Here is a 19,618-nt window from a genome sequence, read left to right on the forward strand (position 1 = left end):
GTAGCCGATGACGTTGGCCCCGTTGGAGGTCCCGGCGGCGGAGAGGTCCGGGGGCTTCCATCGGACCTGCATGATCCCCGCCGTCGGACCGCACTGGACCTGCACCTCCTGGGGGGGGAACGGGGGCCCTGAGACACACACACAGGCGCACACGCATGCACGTGCACACGCATGCGCACACGCACACACACCACACACACACACACACACACACACACACACACACACACACACACCACACCACACAACACACACACACACACACACACACACAAAACACAGACACAGAATACTTAGACCCAATTTGATGTGTGTGTGTCTGGATTGTTGGATAGAAACATATCTAAAGGGGTGTGAGTCTGCCCTGGGCCCTCCTCTCGGGGCTGATCATCAAGTGTGTTGTCCTGACCTGGCTGGGGGGGGTGGGCATTAGAATGGGACTGAGGGAGCTGTACGTTACACGATCCCTTACACATACAACATGAACGGAACACTGGCCACATGTGTAGCGCGTGCTTCCACTGCCTCCAATGGGCAGGGTTTACGTTTCATGCATCGCAAATGTTTAGTGTGCCGTATTTCAAAGGCATCAGAATCAATCAGTGACACTGCGGACAGTACGTCTAGAAGTGTGTGTCAGTGGGCGGTGTTGAAGCTTGAAAAAGCCCATTTGACATCCGAATGTGCTGGATCACGCTCCCAGCAAGCCTTCACTCACTGTGCCAAGCATCCTAGAAGACGGATTTCTGTCTCTGACCACGTTGACCTCCACACACACACACACACACACACACACACACACACAACATCACACAACCACACACACACCCACACAAACACACACACACACACACACACACACACACACACACACACACACACACACACAACACACACACACACACACACACACAAACAAACACACATACACACACACACACGCACAGAATCTGTAATTTCAAATTCAAGGCCTTTTACTAGGAGATTCACCCCAGTGTTGTGCAGATGGTTTGTATCAACTGATTAAATAACAAAACCTTACCAAGTGATTTCTAATGAATGAGGATTTAAATGAGATGGCTGCGATAAGCAAGAAGCAGTAAATTCAGTACAATGGAAGTCTCAGCTGTTATTTTGTTCCATGACATAAATAACATTTATGTTATTAATTGGTTTGTTATGAATATTTCAGAACGTGGAGTTATTGTATGTGTTAGCTCTGTTAACAGATAAATGTTGTTGTAGTTTACAACATAGATGGGGTCTATATATGTCAGTATGACCCGACATGGATCCCAACCGGCGATGCCCTGCATAGATAAACCACATCTCTGCCTCCTGAGTGGCTCTCACAAGACCCTGCTGAGTTCCGCAAAAAAAAAACACACAAATTCATTCTGTTCCCGATCTGCCGCTGTTTCTCGCACACCGAAGACGGAAGCCCATCTGGGCCAAAGCGCCGGCCCCCTGTGGCCCCCTGTGGCCCCCCACGGCCCTGCAGTGGGCTGGACAGAGCCACTCAGCACAACACACAGCTGCTCCAGGGAGAACGCCCCCACTAACACAACCTAATCACTCTCCCACTGCCGCTGCGGAGGGGCACACTTCTGGAGGAGCAGGGGGTTGTTAGCCTGATTCCCCTGCTGCACGGGGGCTGAAATGATACGGAATGAAGACGGAATGACACGTTGGGAGAGTGTGAAGCTCCACGCGTTTTCTCCAGCCCATCTGCTTTCGTTCTTAATCTGGACAAGCAGGACTCTCCAAGGTTGGGGAATTGAATTATATTTGCTTCGGCTAATAATACAGATAATTCAAAACTAAGAACAGATTAGGCCACTTTGTTTGAAGAACACAGTGTTTGTGTGTGTGCACATGTTGGTGTGCCTGCTTTTGCGTGCGTTCTTGTGTGCCTGTTTGTTTCCGTGTGTGTGCCTGTGTGTGTGCACGCATGTGTGTGCATGCGTGTGTGTGCATGCCTGCGTGCCTGCATGTGTGCATGCGTACGTGCATGTGTGCGTGCGTGTAAAACAGCTAGTCGATGCTGCTGATTGGCAGGAGGGCTCCAAGGCTCAGTAATTATCTGGGCTGACTAACAGACTGCTGTCATCAACACCCTGACGCTGTCAGCAGCAGCAAACACTCTTCCACTTTATACACCTCGGTAATCTTTGCTCACTAAACAACTGCAGCAGCAGCATTGGAGGCAGCGGCAGCAGTAGCGAGCCACGGTGTGTTCTCTGTCGAGGCGGAAGCTGGGGCAGGATGACTTCAAAGACCCCCAGCCAGACAGAGGACAGGAATAGCGTGTGATGAGGTGTGAGCCACAAAGGAGTGAGTCACGTAATTGTCCTCTTCAAACTGCAGGAGATGACGGTCGGCAGTCACTCACAATTTTTTTTACAAGAAGGGTACAATAATGGACGTTTAATTGATATAAGTGATGGCAATAATTAACAATTATTTGCCAAAGGCAAAGTGAATAGTGAGGAATAGGTTTATTCACAGAGCCTGGGGTGAATAATTATTTTAGTATATACTACACGAGAAGACTCCAAAAATATACAAGATAACACTTTTTCCTGGGATTGATTTGTTTTAATAGCGGTGTATTTGTTTTTATTTTTTACATTTTGTGATGAAAGCAATATCCAGAGTTTGAGAGTTTTTCAATCATGGGATATTGCCCAATATCCTGAGATAGCGAACAAATCAATTTGCGCCATCTTAGGAGGTTCACGTGTAGCATATACTGATAAGCATTAGCTAACCGATGATTAACAGTTTACTAATGTGTGGTTATACTTAACTTATGGTGTCCATGTTTACTAAGATTATGGTGTTCATGTTTACTAAGGTAATGGTGTTCATGTTTACTAAGGTAATGTTGTTCATGTTAGCTAAGATAATGGGGTTCATGTTTACTAATGTAATGGTGTTCATATTTACTATGTAATGGTGTTAATTTTTAACTATGGTGTTAATGTTTACTAAGGTAATGGTGTTCAATTTTACCGATGGTGTTCATCTTTACTTATGGTTTTTCCTGAAAACTAAGTTAATGGTGTTCATGTTAACGAAGGTAATGGTGTTCATGTTCACTAAGATAATGGTGTTCATGTTAACTAAGGTAATAGTGGTTACCTTAATCACCAACCCGTACCAAAACTGAGTACTGCTTACCCTGACCTCTATGCTAATGCTATTTAATACCGTTATTACTGCATTAACTTATGTTAATGAATGGCCAATTAGTGTTGCCAAAAGAAGAAAAGGCCGAACGGCCCCTGTATCTAGCTCCTGTTGACTGCAGGACTGACAAGGCTTTACCCAGCGGCTGTGAGGTAGGTCCTCTCTGGCTCCCATCCCTCCCCCTCCATCAGCATCAACAGTGTTGTTGTTGCTGAAGGATCTCCACGGTGATGATGATGAGGTGACTGGATGTAGTCAATAATCCCCACCCCCCACCCCTGAGAACCTGCCTCAACCCCCACCCGCCACTCGTCATTTGGAGAGCCAGAGACATTTTAATTTCCATTTGAGCTCGGCACGCGAGTGTATGGCCCAGTGCCTGTACCCCCACCGCCCCCCCCCCCCCCCTCCCCCACCCTAAAAGGCAAGGTATTAGGTATTAGTGAAACGATTGGGGGGAGTGAGAGAGAGAGAGAGAGAGCGAGAGAGAGAGAGAGAGAGAGAGAGAGAAACAGAGAGAGAAACAGAGAGAGAGGGAGAAACAGCGAGAGAGAGGGAAACAGAGAGAGAGAGGGAGAAACAGAGAGAGAGAGGGAGAAAGAGAGAGAGAGGGGGGGAGAAACAGAGATAGAGGGAGAAACAGAGATAAGAGGGAGAAACAGATAAGAGAGAAAGAGAGAGAGCAAGAGGGAGGGGGAGAGAGAGAGAGGATTCCAGAAATCCACACATGCTATTACATAATGTACATAATGCATAGCATATGAGGGCTACCTTCTCTAAAACACCCGATTGCCTCCTGTCACACATCCCTGATCATATGCTGCCTTGTTCTTTCACACTGTCTGAAACTATTTCTCTGCACACAAATCCTTGAGGCCAATCACAGAGTGCAGAGTGAACGAAACAGAAAGCAGAGCTTAGATGTTTGTCAGGTTGGCAGTAAAGGTAATAGACTCAAAGCTTTCTGCTGAGAGCCTGATGAGAGGCGTGTGTTCAATTATCAGATGCTTGTTTTCTTTTTCCATTAGATTCTAGCTTTTCAATCTTGGTAACACCCTTAATCACTATTTAACGCACCACAACACTGGTTAAGGTAACACTCTCACTCAGAAAAACCATGCCTACATGCCTGTGTAATCAGTGGTCATGTCAACAGTCAACACATTACATACTCAATGGAATAAAGTCATCCTCAGACACCAAGGTGGCCAGAAATTATGCAAGGCTATCTAAAGGGTAACCAAGCTCTTAAACCAGACGGCGCCTCAAAACATAATGTCATTAACTCAAAGCTGGACCAGGTGACGCCACCTGACACCGTGAAACATCTCTCATTCAGCCGAAAAACAAATTTAACACAGGAGCCATCGTGATGATCAGTGCCTCCCCTCAGAGGGAGCCGTTTCCTGCATTCGATATGGAAGCTAGTGTAAGGTTACTCCTTAAGAAGCTCAGGAGGCTGACCTGCATGCTGAGTGCAGAACTCCACGGAGATCTCCCTCTTCTCCCTGTGCTCCAGGGGAAGCTGCCAAGGCACCTGATGCTCCCTGGCCACCACCTTCACCTTGTACACCGTCATGGGCTTCAAGTTGAAGAACTGGTAGCGGTGTCCTCCGGCCTTCACCATGTCATACTCGCTGCCGTTCAGGAAGATGTTGTGGCTGTAGTTGCTGTTGCTGGGCATCCAGGAGAGCTCGGCGGAGACCTGCGTGATGTTGTTACGACGCGCAGGTAGTAGGGCGCCACAACCACCTCCTTGCCCACCAGCAGGCTGCAGCGCAGGCGGTCCGACAGGCCGCGCTCAGTGATGCACTGCACCGACACGCGGTAGGTGCTGGTGGCCAGGTTGAGCCTCTCGATCAGGGACTTGGTCCTGCCCCCGTAGGGGACGCTCATACGCACCTCGTCGTCCACCAGCACATTGTAGCCACTGATGGAGCCCCAGCCGGGCGGCACCACCGGCGGCTCCCAGCCCACGATCACACTCTTGGCCAGCTGTTTAATGAGGTTGATGCGGCGGGGTAAGGCACAACGTCTTCGCCAACCTCATCAGTGCTGACGTCCAGGGTCCCCGTCCCATTGCTGCATGTGCCCAGGAGGTCCATGGCCAGTCGGCTGTTGCTCATGCCGTCCATCTTACAGTCCGACAACAGACTTCCCAGACCCATGCTCAGGCCTGAGCTGAGGCCGGAGCTGAGGCCTGAACTGAGGCCTGAACTGAGGCCTGAACTATGGCCCGTGCCCCCGGTCGTAGCCTTCCCCAGGCCCAGGCCTACGCCGAGTCCTGCTCCGAGTCTCTTGGAGGCCAGGCTACTGTGGTTGAGGTATGCGTACTCCTTGGCACCGTCTCTGTTTTGGACGGCAGGTTTCTCCTCGTCTTGGACAAAGTCCACGAAATTGGAAGGGACCAGACCCTGCTGGCCGTCCAGCAGCTCTCCTGCGGAAGAGAGGAAATTGTTAGTTCTATGAACATCCTTTCTGTACCAACAGCGATATATTGTTGCACTTCTTATGACAAATGTACTTATTGTAAATCGCTTTGGATAAATGCGTCTGCTAAATGCGTCTGCTAAATGCCCTAAATGTAAATGTAAATGTAGGATGGGGATGTGTGGCATCGAATGCAACATGTAACACTCCCCAAGAACAAAACACTGAACCTTGCCCGCCTTGGACTGGACTGCTCTCCCCAAACCCATCCTGGACTCCACATCACTCTCCTCCTTCAAGGCTTCCCAGAAAACCCCTCTCTTCAAACTTGCTTGTAATAGTAATCCTTTAGTCTAAATAATATCCATGTTTCAATTTTAGAATGTTTTTATTATTGATTAGTTAGTTATTAGTGATTTTATTCTTAATCTAGTAAAACAATACAAATACAAATCAATACAATATTAGCTTTACTTAATTGAAAACTTGCGTGAAAGTAGCCTACCTTCATAAAAGCCATCTTCATCCATTGTCCCGTAAACATAGAGGTACTTCCCCGACACCAGGGGGAGCTCTGCTTCTGGGTGCTCGTTTGGTCCGTCGTAAGGATTATAGCTACAGTGGAGTAGATAGCACAATGTCAAGGCCGGACGTCACAGTGCAATGTCCTCTGCCATTTTGGGAGCAAAGGATCTTTGGATTGTAAGTTATGTGTAGCAAGGAATGTTTTTTTGGTCATTATTTAATAATTAATTATTAAGAGATTGTTGTGTTTGAAACTGCCGAGGCAGTTGTCCTGCAATCAAAATTCGGATAAGCCTATGATATTGTATATTTATGTTGATGTAGGATTTACAGTAATACAACTCTCTGGAGGCCACTCAATATGAGAAGCAGAAATATCAATAAGAATTGGGTTTTCTGTAAGAATGGGACTGCTACACGCTGCAAGTGTGGATGGGGCTGAACCTTCATTAGTATGAAGGCTGAGATGGCAATTATTTTAGAGCTGACAGGTAACTCACTGACCGCTCGACCATCACATGCTGAGAGCAGACACATCCAACGCACGCCAGACACTCTTTCTACACTCAGGAACCTTTGCAAGTCATTGGAGTCTAATTTAAAGGGCCGTACTGTCCCTTTAAGACGGTCTGGATTGAATTGGAATTAACCTGAAATCCCAGACGGAAAGGACAAGCCATCCGTCTAATGAGCGGCCTTGTGACAGTGATACAGATCTGGATCTGTACACTGCTGACAGAAAATTAATAGATGGAAGTTTAATTCCTCATTGAAGAACTAATCATACTAAACATTAGCGGTTTACAGATTTAGTAAGTGTTAGAGTATTCGTTATATTTCAAAGATTATGCAATAAATACTTTTGTTTCCGGGTAAACCAAGACATTTTGACTCAATCTATGGGCTCTGGTAACATATATATATATATATATATATATATATATAATATATATATATATATATATATATATGTAATAATATATTTATGACATTTTATTTACCAAGATAAATCAATGGAAAAAAAGTTTTCGATCGATTGAAGGAAGAGATAATCACTGTATTGTTGGATAATGAAAGTAATGCAAAGCCCTCTTTTAGTGTTCGTACCTGTAGCGAGCGGTGCACAGACGGACTTTGCCGGTGAACCTTTGCCTCACCCTTGTTGCTGAGCTCAGTTCTTTCTCCATCTGATGGAGAAACGACAGCTTTCAGCGTGTGAATCCCCCCCCCCCCACGTAGAGACAAAAAATATTACATGTATTAAATGCGTCTCGCAGGAGAGCACAGCTTCTGCTCTCTGTCCAAAAAACTGAACAGAGAAAAATATATTGTATTTTACAGTAAATGCAGGAGAATTTCACACTTTAACCACAAGCATTTCATGTCTCCTTTTTGTGAGATTTTCAAAGCAAAGGCAACATTCTCCAGAATTGAAAAATGTGAAAGGAACAGTAAAGAGAGGGGATAAAAAGTTTGATAACGTAGGAATGTGTACCAAATCCCCAGGGCCATTCAGGCTGCTTTGTTCCTCCTCAGGCTGTTCACATATTCATCAATTTAACTTAACAATCAGATCATTATAAGGCTGTTCTATGAAGTGTGGCGGATCTAACAGTGAGACCACCAGTAATCAAAGGCCTTTTGAAGGGAGCTCGCTGACAATAGGAGCTGTGACGTGGGAAGCTGGTCCAGGGGAGACACAGACCTCAGAGAGAAGGGTCGGCCGGGGCCCGCTGTCCCGGCCGCGGGTGAGGAAGGTGGGCTTGAGCGACAGCAGGTCAGGCTTGTCCCCACTCATCTGGAGCGGCCTGATGAACTCTGAGATCAGAGACCTGCTCATCGGAGCCTCGTTGCCTGGGTAACGAGAAGAGAGGAAGATGAAGGACGATGTTGACGTGAATGTCGAAATGTTTGCTAGCACCTAGATTGTACGAATATACATAGAACCGTACGTAGACACTAAATACAATGGTCAAAGTGGGGACGCATGGAGATGGATGGGGATGAGTGTGTTGGTTCTGCTGCTGACCATTCAGAGAGTTGGTTCTGCTGCTGATCATTCAGAGAGTTGGTTCTGCTGCTGACCATTCAGGGAGTTGGTTCTGCTGCTGACCATTCGGAGAGGTCAGCGGGTTCAACGGGAGTGGAGGATTGAGAGTGAAGATCGCCAAAAGCATCTCCCTCACAGCATCACAACTCCCCATTGAAGTTAAACTGGGCACAGCTCCAACGTAAAAAGCCTCATTAGGGCGTGCATTTGTGTATTCAGTAAGTGGAGTCAAAAAAACATATACAGAACCAGCGTTTAGTGGCTAATGGCAAATTTCTCAATATGATTGATCGTATCATTAACAGCTGTGTGTTTACGTTGGTATGCATCAGAAAATCGTTTTTCTGGAGTTTCCACACTCATGTTCCGTGCTGGTGAACTGTTGAAACTTGACTGGCGCCAGGCTCAGCTCTTACGTTCAATGGTTGGTTGTATACCGTTAAGGGGACTATCGTGGTGAGAGTGGTCGCCCTGGGCACGCACAGAACAGCCATTACTGGGAATGCTGTGCAAACAACTCAATTTAGTACAAAGGTAAATTGAATGGTGTTGCAAAAAGAAATAACCACCATTTATTAACTGTGACCAATTCAAGGGGAAAACGATTTCCATCGAGAGAACAAAGCATTTACAATGCAACTATTTGACTGAGCAGAAAGCACAGTTGTCACTGGTTTTCACGCCACTAGGCTGGCAATGGTTTATATTTGAGGTTGGATCTTTTTCACATACATATTTTTACAAATATGAATATTTTGTCTTTTCAGGTTTTCCTTTACTTTTTCTGTGGCGTCCCGTCCATGTATGAGCATGTGACGAGATAAGTCTCGAACCTTGGATGACAAAAAACATTATTTGAAAGCTATTATCCCTACTGCCATTACGGCCTTGAACCAGTAGGTTAACCAGTAGATAAGCAGTAGGTTAAGGTTGGAAATGGCTCTACTTATGCTGAATGCTATCATCAATGTCCCTGTTGTCCTATGTAGGAAAAGGCATCCATCCATCCATCCATCCATCCATCCATCCATCCATCCATCCATCCATCACATCCTTCATGTATCCTCCTCACCCTTCCCCAGCGGGCAGGCCAACCCATTGAGCAGCTGGGACAAGGATTTGCTGGGTGATCCTGGGGACTCGCACAGGGTGAGCGGCTCCGTGCTGAGGATGTCGAAGGTCCCCGCCTGCAGCCGGAACTTCTCCAGCTCCTTGGAAAGCAGGTTGAACTGCTCACTCTGATTCCGACATTTCTCCTCCAGCTCGCGCACTTTCGCCTGATGACGGGCAGGGAGGGGGGGGGAGGGAGGGGGGCGGGGAGAGGGAGGGAGAGAGAGGGAGGGAGGGAGGAGGAGGGGGAGAGGGAGGAAGAAGAGAGAGAGAGGGTGGGAGTGAGGTGGAGGGGAGAAGAAAGAGGGGGAAGGGGCGAGAGGGGGGGGAGAAAGAGAGGTGGGAAGGGAGAGAGAGAGGAGAGGAGGAGGAGGGGGAGGGAGGAGAAGAAGAAGAACAGACCAAGGATATGAGAGCAGTCATGAAAAAATAATTTATAAATAAAATGCAAATAGGACTCACAAACGACTATGTTCATGTATTTGTACTTGGCGTTATGCATACACAATTAAAGTGTGTAATGAGATTTGAGACTAGCGGCAACATGCAGATTACTTTTGACGCAATGTGCCGTGTTTGTTTCATCATAGGCCTACGACTCTGAGCTATGAAGTCGCTACTTCTCAGCTGTATTTATGATTTATTTTATTGAGGCAAAAGTATATGGATTATTAAAGAAACTATTTCGATTTTTAGCCTTTCTTTAAAATAACACTTTTTAGCATTGTTTATTAAAGATGAACACTTCTTCAACTTTTCAAAATGTGCAAAATATGCAAGTATCAATTAAAACTGTTGAATGGTAAAGCGCCGGAACTCCTGCTTAGCCACCGACGTTACAAGGGAAATGAGGACTTTGGGTAAACAGCTTAGTTTAACACCTTGGTTAGTTTCCAAACAGTATATATCTGTATATTTAAAACACATTCAACCACAGACAACCAGGCAGACAGCCTTGATATCATGGCTCCCATGATAGCACAGCACTGAGTGTTAAAGGAGGAGATTTCATGCGGAGAAGCCACAGTTGGCTGAACGTGGGCATGCTTTGATTGTCTCATTCCTCCAGGACACTTGTAAAAACCCAAGCAAACATTGATAAGCGTCTTGGCATCATACAGGCTGTGTGACAGAAGACAACATGCCAGAGAACACACATGCAGCAACACAAAAAACCAAAACACATTTTTGTCACAAGTTGGAACAGGCCTGAAATCAATGATGATTCAGGATCAAGAGTTTCCCTAACTACTTATTGATTGACTTAATTTGCTGCTTTCGTTGAAGTCATTTGATGTTCATTCATTGAAAGTTAATACATTGTTGTTTAATTAACAGTTTAATTTGTATTATGTGTTGTGCCAAAAGGTCCTTAGTTTGCTTGGCTAAATCCATGCATACATTTCCAGCCCCCTACTCCTTATATAATTACTTAATCCCTTCTAAAAGCCAGGATAGTGTTTTAAACTTTTGAACATTACGATTTAAAAGAAGATAGAATTCCATACAGATTCCGAATGTGTGGTTGTTTTGATCAAAAGTAGAGAGGGAACATGATTTGTTGTTGCTGGTAAGCAGAGCACGGTAAGTCCAAATGACAACAAGTAAAACACAAAGTAATAAAAACAAAAGATATGTTAGATTCTCAGACTTTGAGGGGACATCCACCTTTGATGTAGAGAAACACAGCCAATAAATGTTAACATCAAGACAAGATAGGAATTAAAAGAAACTGTCACTGTTTCATATTTCAGCATCAAACTTGATGACAAAGGTAACAAGAGACAGTCCTGAGTGTGTAAAAGTAAATTAATGAAAACAATTATAAAATACCTGCATGCTGTCCAAGTGGTTCTGTATATGCATAAACACAAATCCATACAGTAAAAAGAGATTTAGGAAAGATAAATATTTAGCACAAGCATCAGACACACACATCTTGAAATCTAAATTAATTTCAAAGAGGACATCTTGGTCTGCAGCATTGCTCATGCAGAATATTCACCTTAGCTCGCATTAACTTAAACGTGTACGCTAACATGCAAATAAATAAAAACATTGTTGGTCAATTATATTTTATATTGGCCATATTATTGACTTAAATCTGAACGTTCATTAACTTATTATTAACTTAAATCTGATTGTTCATCAAGTTATTATTAACCTAAATCAGTTAGTTCATCACAACTCTACCTTATTTAAAATCCTAATTGTGTTTTTTGTTTTTTACATTTAACTCCACAAGTGTAGATGCTATTTGACCCTGACTGTTAAGGGCCTTTTGCCAATGGGGTCAAGATGGCCCTCAAACTGGCCCCGGGCTCTCTAACACAAGCATTCCTTAGCCCTAAATGGCCCCGCTCCCTCAACACCAGCACAGGCCTGAAACTCACCTCTAACAGATGGACCGCGCCTTCATGTTCCTTTTTAGCCTCAACCTGAGCCTGAGAGACATGGAGAGAGAGCACAACACAGCCTGATAACCTTTTGGTTATGAAACTTTCAGCTCATTCAGCCTTCCTCACCTCCTCACTGACGTATTCTACGATGAAACTAGTGTAACATGTTCATCCCTGCTGTGATGTTCATCGCTGATGTTTAAAAAAATTACTGTAGGAAGTAAGACACTGGTAAGTGCCTTTTGAACAAAAAGTTAGATCAATGTCAAAACATATTGGCAGGTTACATTGATAGTTCATCAGTTGGGTATTTTGCCCTGACAGGGGAGCGCTTGGGAGCTTTCCTGAATAGACAATAAAAACGAAAAAAACACTGACTCCAGATTTGAACGATATAACTAACTATACTTGTTCTATTAAAGGGCTCCTTCACCGATTCAGAACCGGCGTTCTATCATTATAAAATCGTTATTGTAATATATAAAAAAAGTTTTTTTTCCCTCAGTCTAACCCAGTCTTCCCTTGGCCTAGCTTTCCTGATTTAATTTTCTCCCGATACGTACAAATGACGCGTTTGACGTCATCTCAGTAAAACTTTGTTGCCTGCTAGAAGCATGTCAATGGCTAGAAGGTCCGAGGACTACCATCCACTGGTTCCGCAAATTGTGAGCCCACCAATAAGGGATGAGGGGGGGCGGGAGCTCGCGTACCAGATGTAAACACAATGTCCGCCATGTTTCTTCACCGCTTAGCTAGAGAACAAATTTGCAATGTGAATCAGCCAAAGTTGATTTTGAAAATCTAATGTTGGATTCGGACATACAGCCAGGAAGAATTGACACAAATAGAGGGGGAGGCTACTGCGGCTACAGCTGAACAACCCTTGCATGTTGCCGAGGACGAGGAGCCGCCGGAGCGCGCCGTTCGCTCTATCCGCCTATCACAGAGTCCCTGTGCTGCAGCGAATTTCAGCGATGCCAGTTTCTTCTAGAAAAAAAGTCTGAATCTGGCGAGGACGGGGCTGTGTGTAACCTCTCACTAAGGCTTTACGCCTTATCTGAACAGTTTGGTATTGGATACATATTTCCGAACGCAGAAAGTGAACAGGAAACGCCAGCCAAAGCCCGCCGGGAGAAACAGACGTCTGAGCATAGAGTAAGTGTTGTTTTTTTTACTAACACATTGGCTACAATAGTTTTGAGTCCCGGGGAACGTGAAAATGTAGTTATCTGAAGGTAGCCGATCTTATTGTCAGAGCATAGGCTACGTTATGTTTGCTTGAAGTCTGTGTAATGCTGTATAGGCTACTCAAGGCATAATTTATCTTGCTTTGCTAATGTTGTTCTCTTTCTTTCTTAGACAATATCGGCTTCCTGTGTTGTCCAGGCCATCAGAGCTAATTACCCAGCACAAGATGGGTAGTACCGTGGCTACCAGGAGACAATAGATGTTCAAGATTTTGACTCTAGCAAACGCACCCTACACGTTTCATTTTTATAAATAGTTCATATTTTTTCATGAATAAAACTTTGAATTCATGTTGGTTGTTGTGATTTGTTTACTAACCCAAGTGCTGTTATACTAAAGTAGGCCTACTGTATAAGACAAACACTTATTTCAACTGGGGAGAAAAGGTTGAGTACAAATACTTGATATAGTGAGCTACTGTAATTAGTCTAAACTAAACTAGAGTCTAAACTAGTCAATGTATCACAGGGATATGTTTACACAAAGTTTGCTTGCGCTACCACTTGCGCTAGTATAATGGGTCCTTCCCCCTTCAAACGGAAAAAGGTGGGCGGTGCAGCGAGCGCAATGCACTGTGGGAGTTGGAGGATTTATTACTTTTGAGATACTTTCTGCTTTTTCTCAGGCTAGGATGAACCGATTTCACATTTTTTGCACATTTATAATACATAGAATTATTTACTTCATAAAACCTTCATATCTCCACCGGTGAAGTATCCCTTTAAGAACCACACATAACATAAACTGTCTGTCTTCTTACAGCAGCAAAGCAGAGCTCTGCCTAAGAGCTCTCTGTTCCTAAGGACTCTAAACCAGCCAGGCCACAACGATGAGGACCAACTCTTATCTCCTTCACCCCCTCGCACCCTCCCCTCATCCATGGCTCGGACGCTTCTCCAACCCAGTGTGTGGCGACACGGTAGACAAACATCGTAGGCTGGACTACCTTTTTTTTAACCAAGCCTCAGAAAAAGAGTCACTTGAGAATAAGATTGCTGGTCGCTCTAACCAACAGATAAAGGAGTGCTTGTGTGAAGGGCGTGCTCAACTTGGTTTGGGTGGTGTGTGCTTTTGTTTCCATGCATTTACGCATGCGTGTGTGTGTGTGTGCGTTGTTGTGTTTGTGTGTGTCTGTCGTCAGTGTGTGACGGTCGTCAGTGTGTCTGTTGGTGTGCGGCCATGTTTAGGTCAGTTCAGCGACACTGCATCAGAGGCAGAACACTAGTGCGAGCCCCTTACCTTTTGCAGAAGGTCAATCTCCTGCTGCTTTGCATTGAGGACAGCCAGGGCCTGCTCATGCTCCAACTCTAGCTGCTGCCTCCGCTCCGCAGCCTCGCGCATATGCTGCTCAGAGAGAGGGTGGGGGGGAGAGGGTGGGGTGGAGGATGGGGGGAGAGAGAGGAGTGGAGGATGGGAGGAGAGCAAGGGGTGGAGGATGGGGGGAGAAGAGGAGTGGAGGATGGGGAGGAGAGTGAGGGAGGGAGGGTGGGGGGGAAAGCAAGGGTTGGAGGGTGGTTGGGAGGAAGAGGGTGGAGGTTGAGCGAGGGTTGGATGTTGAGGGGGGGAGCGAGGGGTGGAGGGGGGAAAAGACTTCTGTTAGTAGAACTCAATGAACATGTGATACAGAGACATATGAAAACCATCTCCGGTGTTCCGTTTCAGACCGGCGATCGAGGGACGGAGCATGGGCAGACAAACGGTTTTGCAGACGGACACGAGGTACAGAAGCCCTTGAATACGATTACAGATGTGAACCTGCTGCTGCAGAAAGAGTCCTGTGATCTTTCAGAGGAAAGGAGAGAGATGCTGCACCAGACCGAGCTTCGAGATGAGAAGGAGAGATGTTCGGTGTGAAATAAAAACAGCGATTGGCGATTCGGTTTGAAGTATGCCGCCTCGCAGAGGTGGATTGAGCGTGGCGTTTACAGGCTTGTCGATGCTGAGACAGTGTGCTTGTGCTGCCCTGGTCAATGCAGAGGGGTTTAATTATGTGGAGAGGGTTTGCCAATCACTAGCGTCGTGGTGTTGACTGAATCACAACAGCAGCAGCAGAAAGATCCAGCCATACAATACAGTTGACTGAATGACGGTAACAATAGCAGTCCCTAAACTGCTTCTGTAATTTAGTGGATAAACTATGAAAATACACCTAGGTACACCTAGACACACCTTTTCTAACTAGTAAATAACCAGAATGAAATTACTTTGAAAAGGATACATTACAGTTGAAAAGGCATGTGGTGTAGTGATGTCATGGTCAACAAAGCAATGAACTGTGAACCCAACAACAACACAATCCCTGATTAATACTATAAACAACACAGTACACTCTCAGTATCTGCGATTCCCTGCTAGACCCCAAACCACAACACCCTGCCTAGTGTGTGACCCGTCCGCATTACGCACCGGCCTGGCCTCCTGTGTTACGGCAGTTGCCGTACCCAGCAGATGCTGTGCTCTATCTGCCCCTCTTGGGCAAGGTGGTCCCTCGTTTTCCCCGACTTTACACCTGTTTGTCTTGCACACCTGCCATCCTTATCCAGTCATCATCTCTGCCCTACCTCGGATCTTCAGTCACCGGGGGGCAGCAGGACCACCAGGTGGGGGCCTCCCCCTGAGCGCGGGAGGACGGACGACGGAGGACGGGGGACGGAGTTAAAACGCAGGGAGTGGAGGACAGGAAGCCCCGGTTCCTCACCTTGAGCACCTGCTCTAGGTTCTCCAGTTTGCCTTGGAGCTGGTTCTTCTCCTGCACGGCTGAATCTCGCTCCCACGTCACCGTCCCGAGCGTCTCTCTGAGCTGGGCATACTCGGCGTTCACCTGGGGCGCACACACACGCACACGCACACACACATACACCAACACACACACACACACACACACACACACACACACACACACACACTGGTAGGAGCAGTGCTAGAGAGTGGCGGGGTCACACACAACCACACACAGCTCCTTGAGGCTTAGCGAGACTGTCGGCCCTCACCCTAACCCTACAGGGTACAGAATTCTGACACTGAAACCTACTTATGGGCTCAGAGAGAAATGTCACGGTTTTGTATATGAATTATCAATGAGGTACAATCTGTATTTTTTATGAGATCCTTATGAGAACTTTTACTACGTTTGTTTTATTATGGAATATTTATGTTGTGCGTGTGTTTATTATTAAATATATTTGTAGCAGTTACCGAGCATACCAATTGAATAGGCTTCATTGGCGTAAAGCATTTCAAGGTAACCCACGAGCACTCGCTACTCAGGATTCTCTCAGTTCTCTCAACAAGAAAAGAAAAACTGAATATGTTCTGTGTAATTGTGACACGTTTGCAATACCTGGGTAATACGGTACTGAACAACATAAATGAAAGGTCTGGTGTAGACAACACAACTCTGGTTCCTGCATGCGTGATTAACCCTTGATGGTGGACCCTACACTCACACGTTCAGAGGATTGAAGTGCAGTGAGGAGATCCTCTTTTTGGCAAACACTTCTGGACCATTGGCTGACCCATCACCCTCTGTAGCCAGAGAATGATTATGACCCCGATGGTCCTGGCTTATCTGGCAGGTCACCTATCTGCTCTCTGAAGGACCGGGACGACAACAAGCACACAACACCAATCACACCACTCTTTATAGCTTTGGACAGCTGGGGCGAGCCATTAGGGGTACGCCGAGGTCAGAGCGTATATATAGTTATATAAAAAGAGCAATGTAAAAAAACACACAGGGCAGGGGCTGGCTGATGAGCTGACCTAGATGAAGACACGCACACATGCAGGCACACACACACACACACACACACACACACACACACCACACACACACACACACACCACACACACACACACACACACACACACCACACACACACACACACCACACACACACACACCCCCTCCCAACAGCCTATTGAGATGATGGGGTTGTTTAGGAACCAGGATGATAAGTTGGGGGAAGGGGGAGATTTTGTACGAGTCTGCTTTGTGTGTGAGTGTGGGTCTGTTTGGTCATGTTTGTGCGTTTATGCCGCAGTCCCGCAGAGAGTGTGGTTCTAAAATCTGTGATAAGGGCGGGGGGTGAGCTGCTCTCTGAAAAGCTGCTTCCGCTCCTGATAAAACATCAATAACTAGCGTTTCCCTCCCATCTTCAACTCCCCCCCCCCCCGCATCCCCCCGGGATCTACCCCTGACTCCCTGGACTCTCTACCCAGAGGCCCTGTAGCCACGGTGCTAAGAGGCGAGCTAACAGGCCACTCCTAGACCCAGAGACGGATGGAGGGCCTGGGTCTGCTCAGCAGGGGGAAGACACAGATTTCAAATGGTTTGCCTGTATGTATGTATGTATGTATGTATGTATGTATGTATGTATGTATGTATGTATGTATGTATGTATGTATGTATGTATGTATGTATGTATGTATGTATGTATGTATGTATGTATGTATGTATGTATGTATGTATGTATGTATGTATGTATGTATGTATGTATGTATGTATGTATGTATGTATGTATGTATGTATGTATGTATGTATGTATGTATGTATGTATGATGTATGTATGTATGTATGTATGCATGTATGTATGCATGTATGTATGTACGTATGTACGTATGTACGTATGAATCTATGTATGTATTGTGTATGTATGTATGCATTGCACTCTTGACCATCCCCGGAAGGAGGGATCCCCCACCCCAAGATTTCTTCCTTTCTTCTTGCTAATCAAGGGAGTTTTTTCTTGCCCTCTGCGCGATAGGGTCAGGGGGTTTTCATAAACATATTGCCTTTAAGCCCTTTGAGACTGTACCTGTGATAAGGGCTATACAAATAAAGTTGCATTTAATTGAATTGAATTGAAGACGCATAACTCAATCAAGCAATTGAGATAGTGTTAGTTATAATGAAATACAAATAATAATGAAATAACCCTTTCGTATCGCAGACCTTTTCCCCTGACATAAACCTACGAGGCATAAACGTAAACCTTTTGTCCACTTGGGCAAATTCCAAAAAACAACGAAACACTCCTTCTTACCTTGTCATACTCGGAACCCTTCTTGCTGCTGTGGAACAACTGGAGACTCAGGTGGGCCTTCTCCTGGAGCACATCTTGATACTCATTCTCCTGGGGGCAGAGGGGGGAGATGCAGACCGGGTCACGTCGTTAGAGCCACGCCAGATTTACATGATTAGGTCCGAGCCCACAACTCCACTTAGTGTGTTGTTAGCAGTGACAGACCCTGCATTATTTATCCAGGAAGGGACCGAAGGGGGTAAGGTCCTCTCCTCTGCCCCAGAAAGAGGCACCGGAGACAGGGTAGGGGAATGTGGTGTGCGTGTGTGTGTGTGTGTGTGCACTTGGGGATGAGCTGCCATTTTATCAGCGCCAGGCATAACAGCGAGCAGGAATAGTGCAGATAATAACAATCCTGGCACATCGTGCCATGGATGCGCACGCGTTTGATGTCAGTGGCGCTTAAATGTAGAATTTATTTGCGCTGGTGTTGTAACTAGGCGTAAATTGGATTTTCATTGATGTACTCTCAAAACACACACAGACACACACGCACACACAGACACACACACACTGAGACATGTAGAAACAGATACGCAAATAAACAAACAACCACACACACATAAATCCATGACTGAACCAACACGGGTTCCTCCATGCACATCATTTTTCCCGCCAAGTGTGCCAGTGAGAGATTAAAAACAGCCCTTCGTCGGAGACGAGAAAACCTAATTACATTCAATCAACAGCCAAGAGGCGCGCCACTGACGCCGTTTGCAATGTCAAATAAATTCTCTCTCCCTCTCCATCTCTCCCTTCCCTCCCTCCTTCACTCTATCCTGCTTTTCCCAATGCTGGGCACTTTACATGAGCTGCAGCTATGAGTGTAAGCCAAGTGCTGGCTGCCCATGCATTGATTTACAGTAAGTATAGTTTTTAACAAAATGGCGAGTGACTCCAGGAAGGTCTGACATATCTTTGGGCTGATCTTCAACGTTATGGCTGTCTGATGCGATCATCTCCAAAGTTGCCATAAAAACGACATCTATAAATCTCTTTTTACACATTACCTTAATGTCCAATCTTAAAAAAGTTATCCGTGGTTGTAAAGCATTGCAAGGCTTCTAAGCGTCCAACACACCAGACGAGCCGTGGTGTGCAGCGGCGTGCAGAAAAGGACACACACATAGGAAGATTAGATTTGATTCGATTCTAGGCCTGGCTCTGATTTGATATAATGGATGGAAGTGGATGGTGCCGAATGGCATGACAAAGGTTTGGATCAAGCTGGAAGTTCGAGCACGGCACATTGGATGATGTGTGTATGGAGCGTTGCTTTTATACCAGGCTGTCAAGCTAACACTGAATGGAGAAATGAGTGAACCAGTATATCAGTAAATCATGCTTCCATGCTACACAACTGCCTTTCTCTGCAGAGATTTGCCGCAGGCAAATAGCTCTAAAAAAGAGAGCCAAGAATGCTGCCTTTTTCTTAATTCACACTCAAACAGAAAGCACTTTTGTTTGTGTATGACCTGCATCAATCGCTGCCATTAATTGTTATATTTCCAATACTTTGTTTTATCTGAAGTCTCACTTCTGTTGATTGTCACATTAAGTGCTGGAGCGAGTTGCCCAAGC

General features: G+C 45.6%; 1 protein-coding gene across 1 annotated transcript in view; it reads right to left on the reverse strand.

Annotated features, from left to right (window-relative positions):
- Window positions 1-19,618, reverse strand: part of rimbp2b (RIMS binding protein 2b) — a 64,152-nt gene that overhangs the window by 22,435 nt on the left and 22,099 nt on the right. Inside the window, 14 exon segments of the mRNA XM_056592622.1 lie at window positions 1-128; window positions 4,657-4,912; window positions 4,915-5,210; window positions 5,213-5,327; window positions 5,469-5,629; window positions 6,128-6,237; window positions 7,255-7,334; window positions 7,853-8,001; window positions 9,270-9,474; window positions 11,141-11,161; window positions 11,701-11,751; window positions 14,194-14,298; window positions 15,653-15,775; window positions 17,999-18,088. The exon segment at window positions 1-128 is cut by the window's left edge and continues 24 nt beyond it. Of these exon segments, the coding sequence (XP_056448597.1) occupies window positions 1-128; window positions 4,657-4,912; window positions 4,915-5,210; window positions 5,213-5,327; window positions 5,469-5,629; window positions 6,128-6,237; window positions 7,255-7,334; window positions 7,853-8,001; window positions 9,270-9,474; window positions 11,141-11,161; window positions 11,701-11,751; window positions 14,194-14,298; window positions 15,653-15,775; window positions 17,999-18,088 (1,890 nt within the window).

This window comes from Gadus chalcogrammus, chromosome 6 (genome assembly GCF_026213295.1).
Source record: "Gadus chalcogrammus isolate NIFS_2021 chromosome 6, NIFS_Gcha_1.0, whole genome shotgun sequence".
NCBI classification, from domain to species: Eukaryota; Metazoa; Chordata; class Actinopteri; order Gadiformes; family Gadidae; genus Gadus; species Gadus chalcogrammus.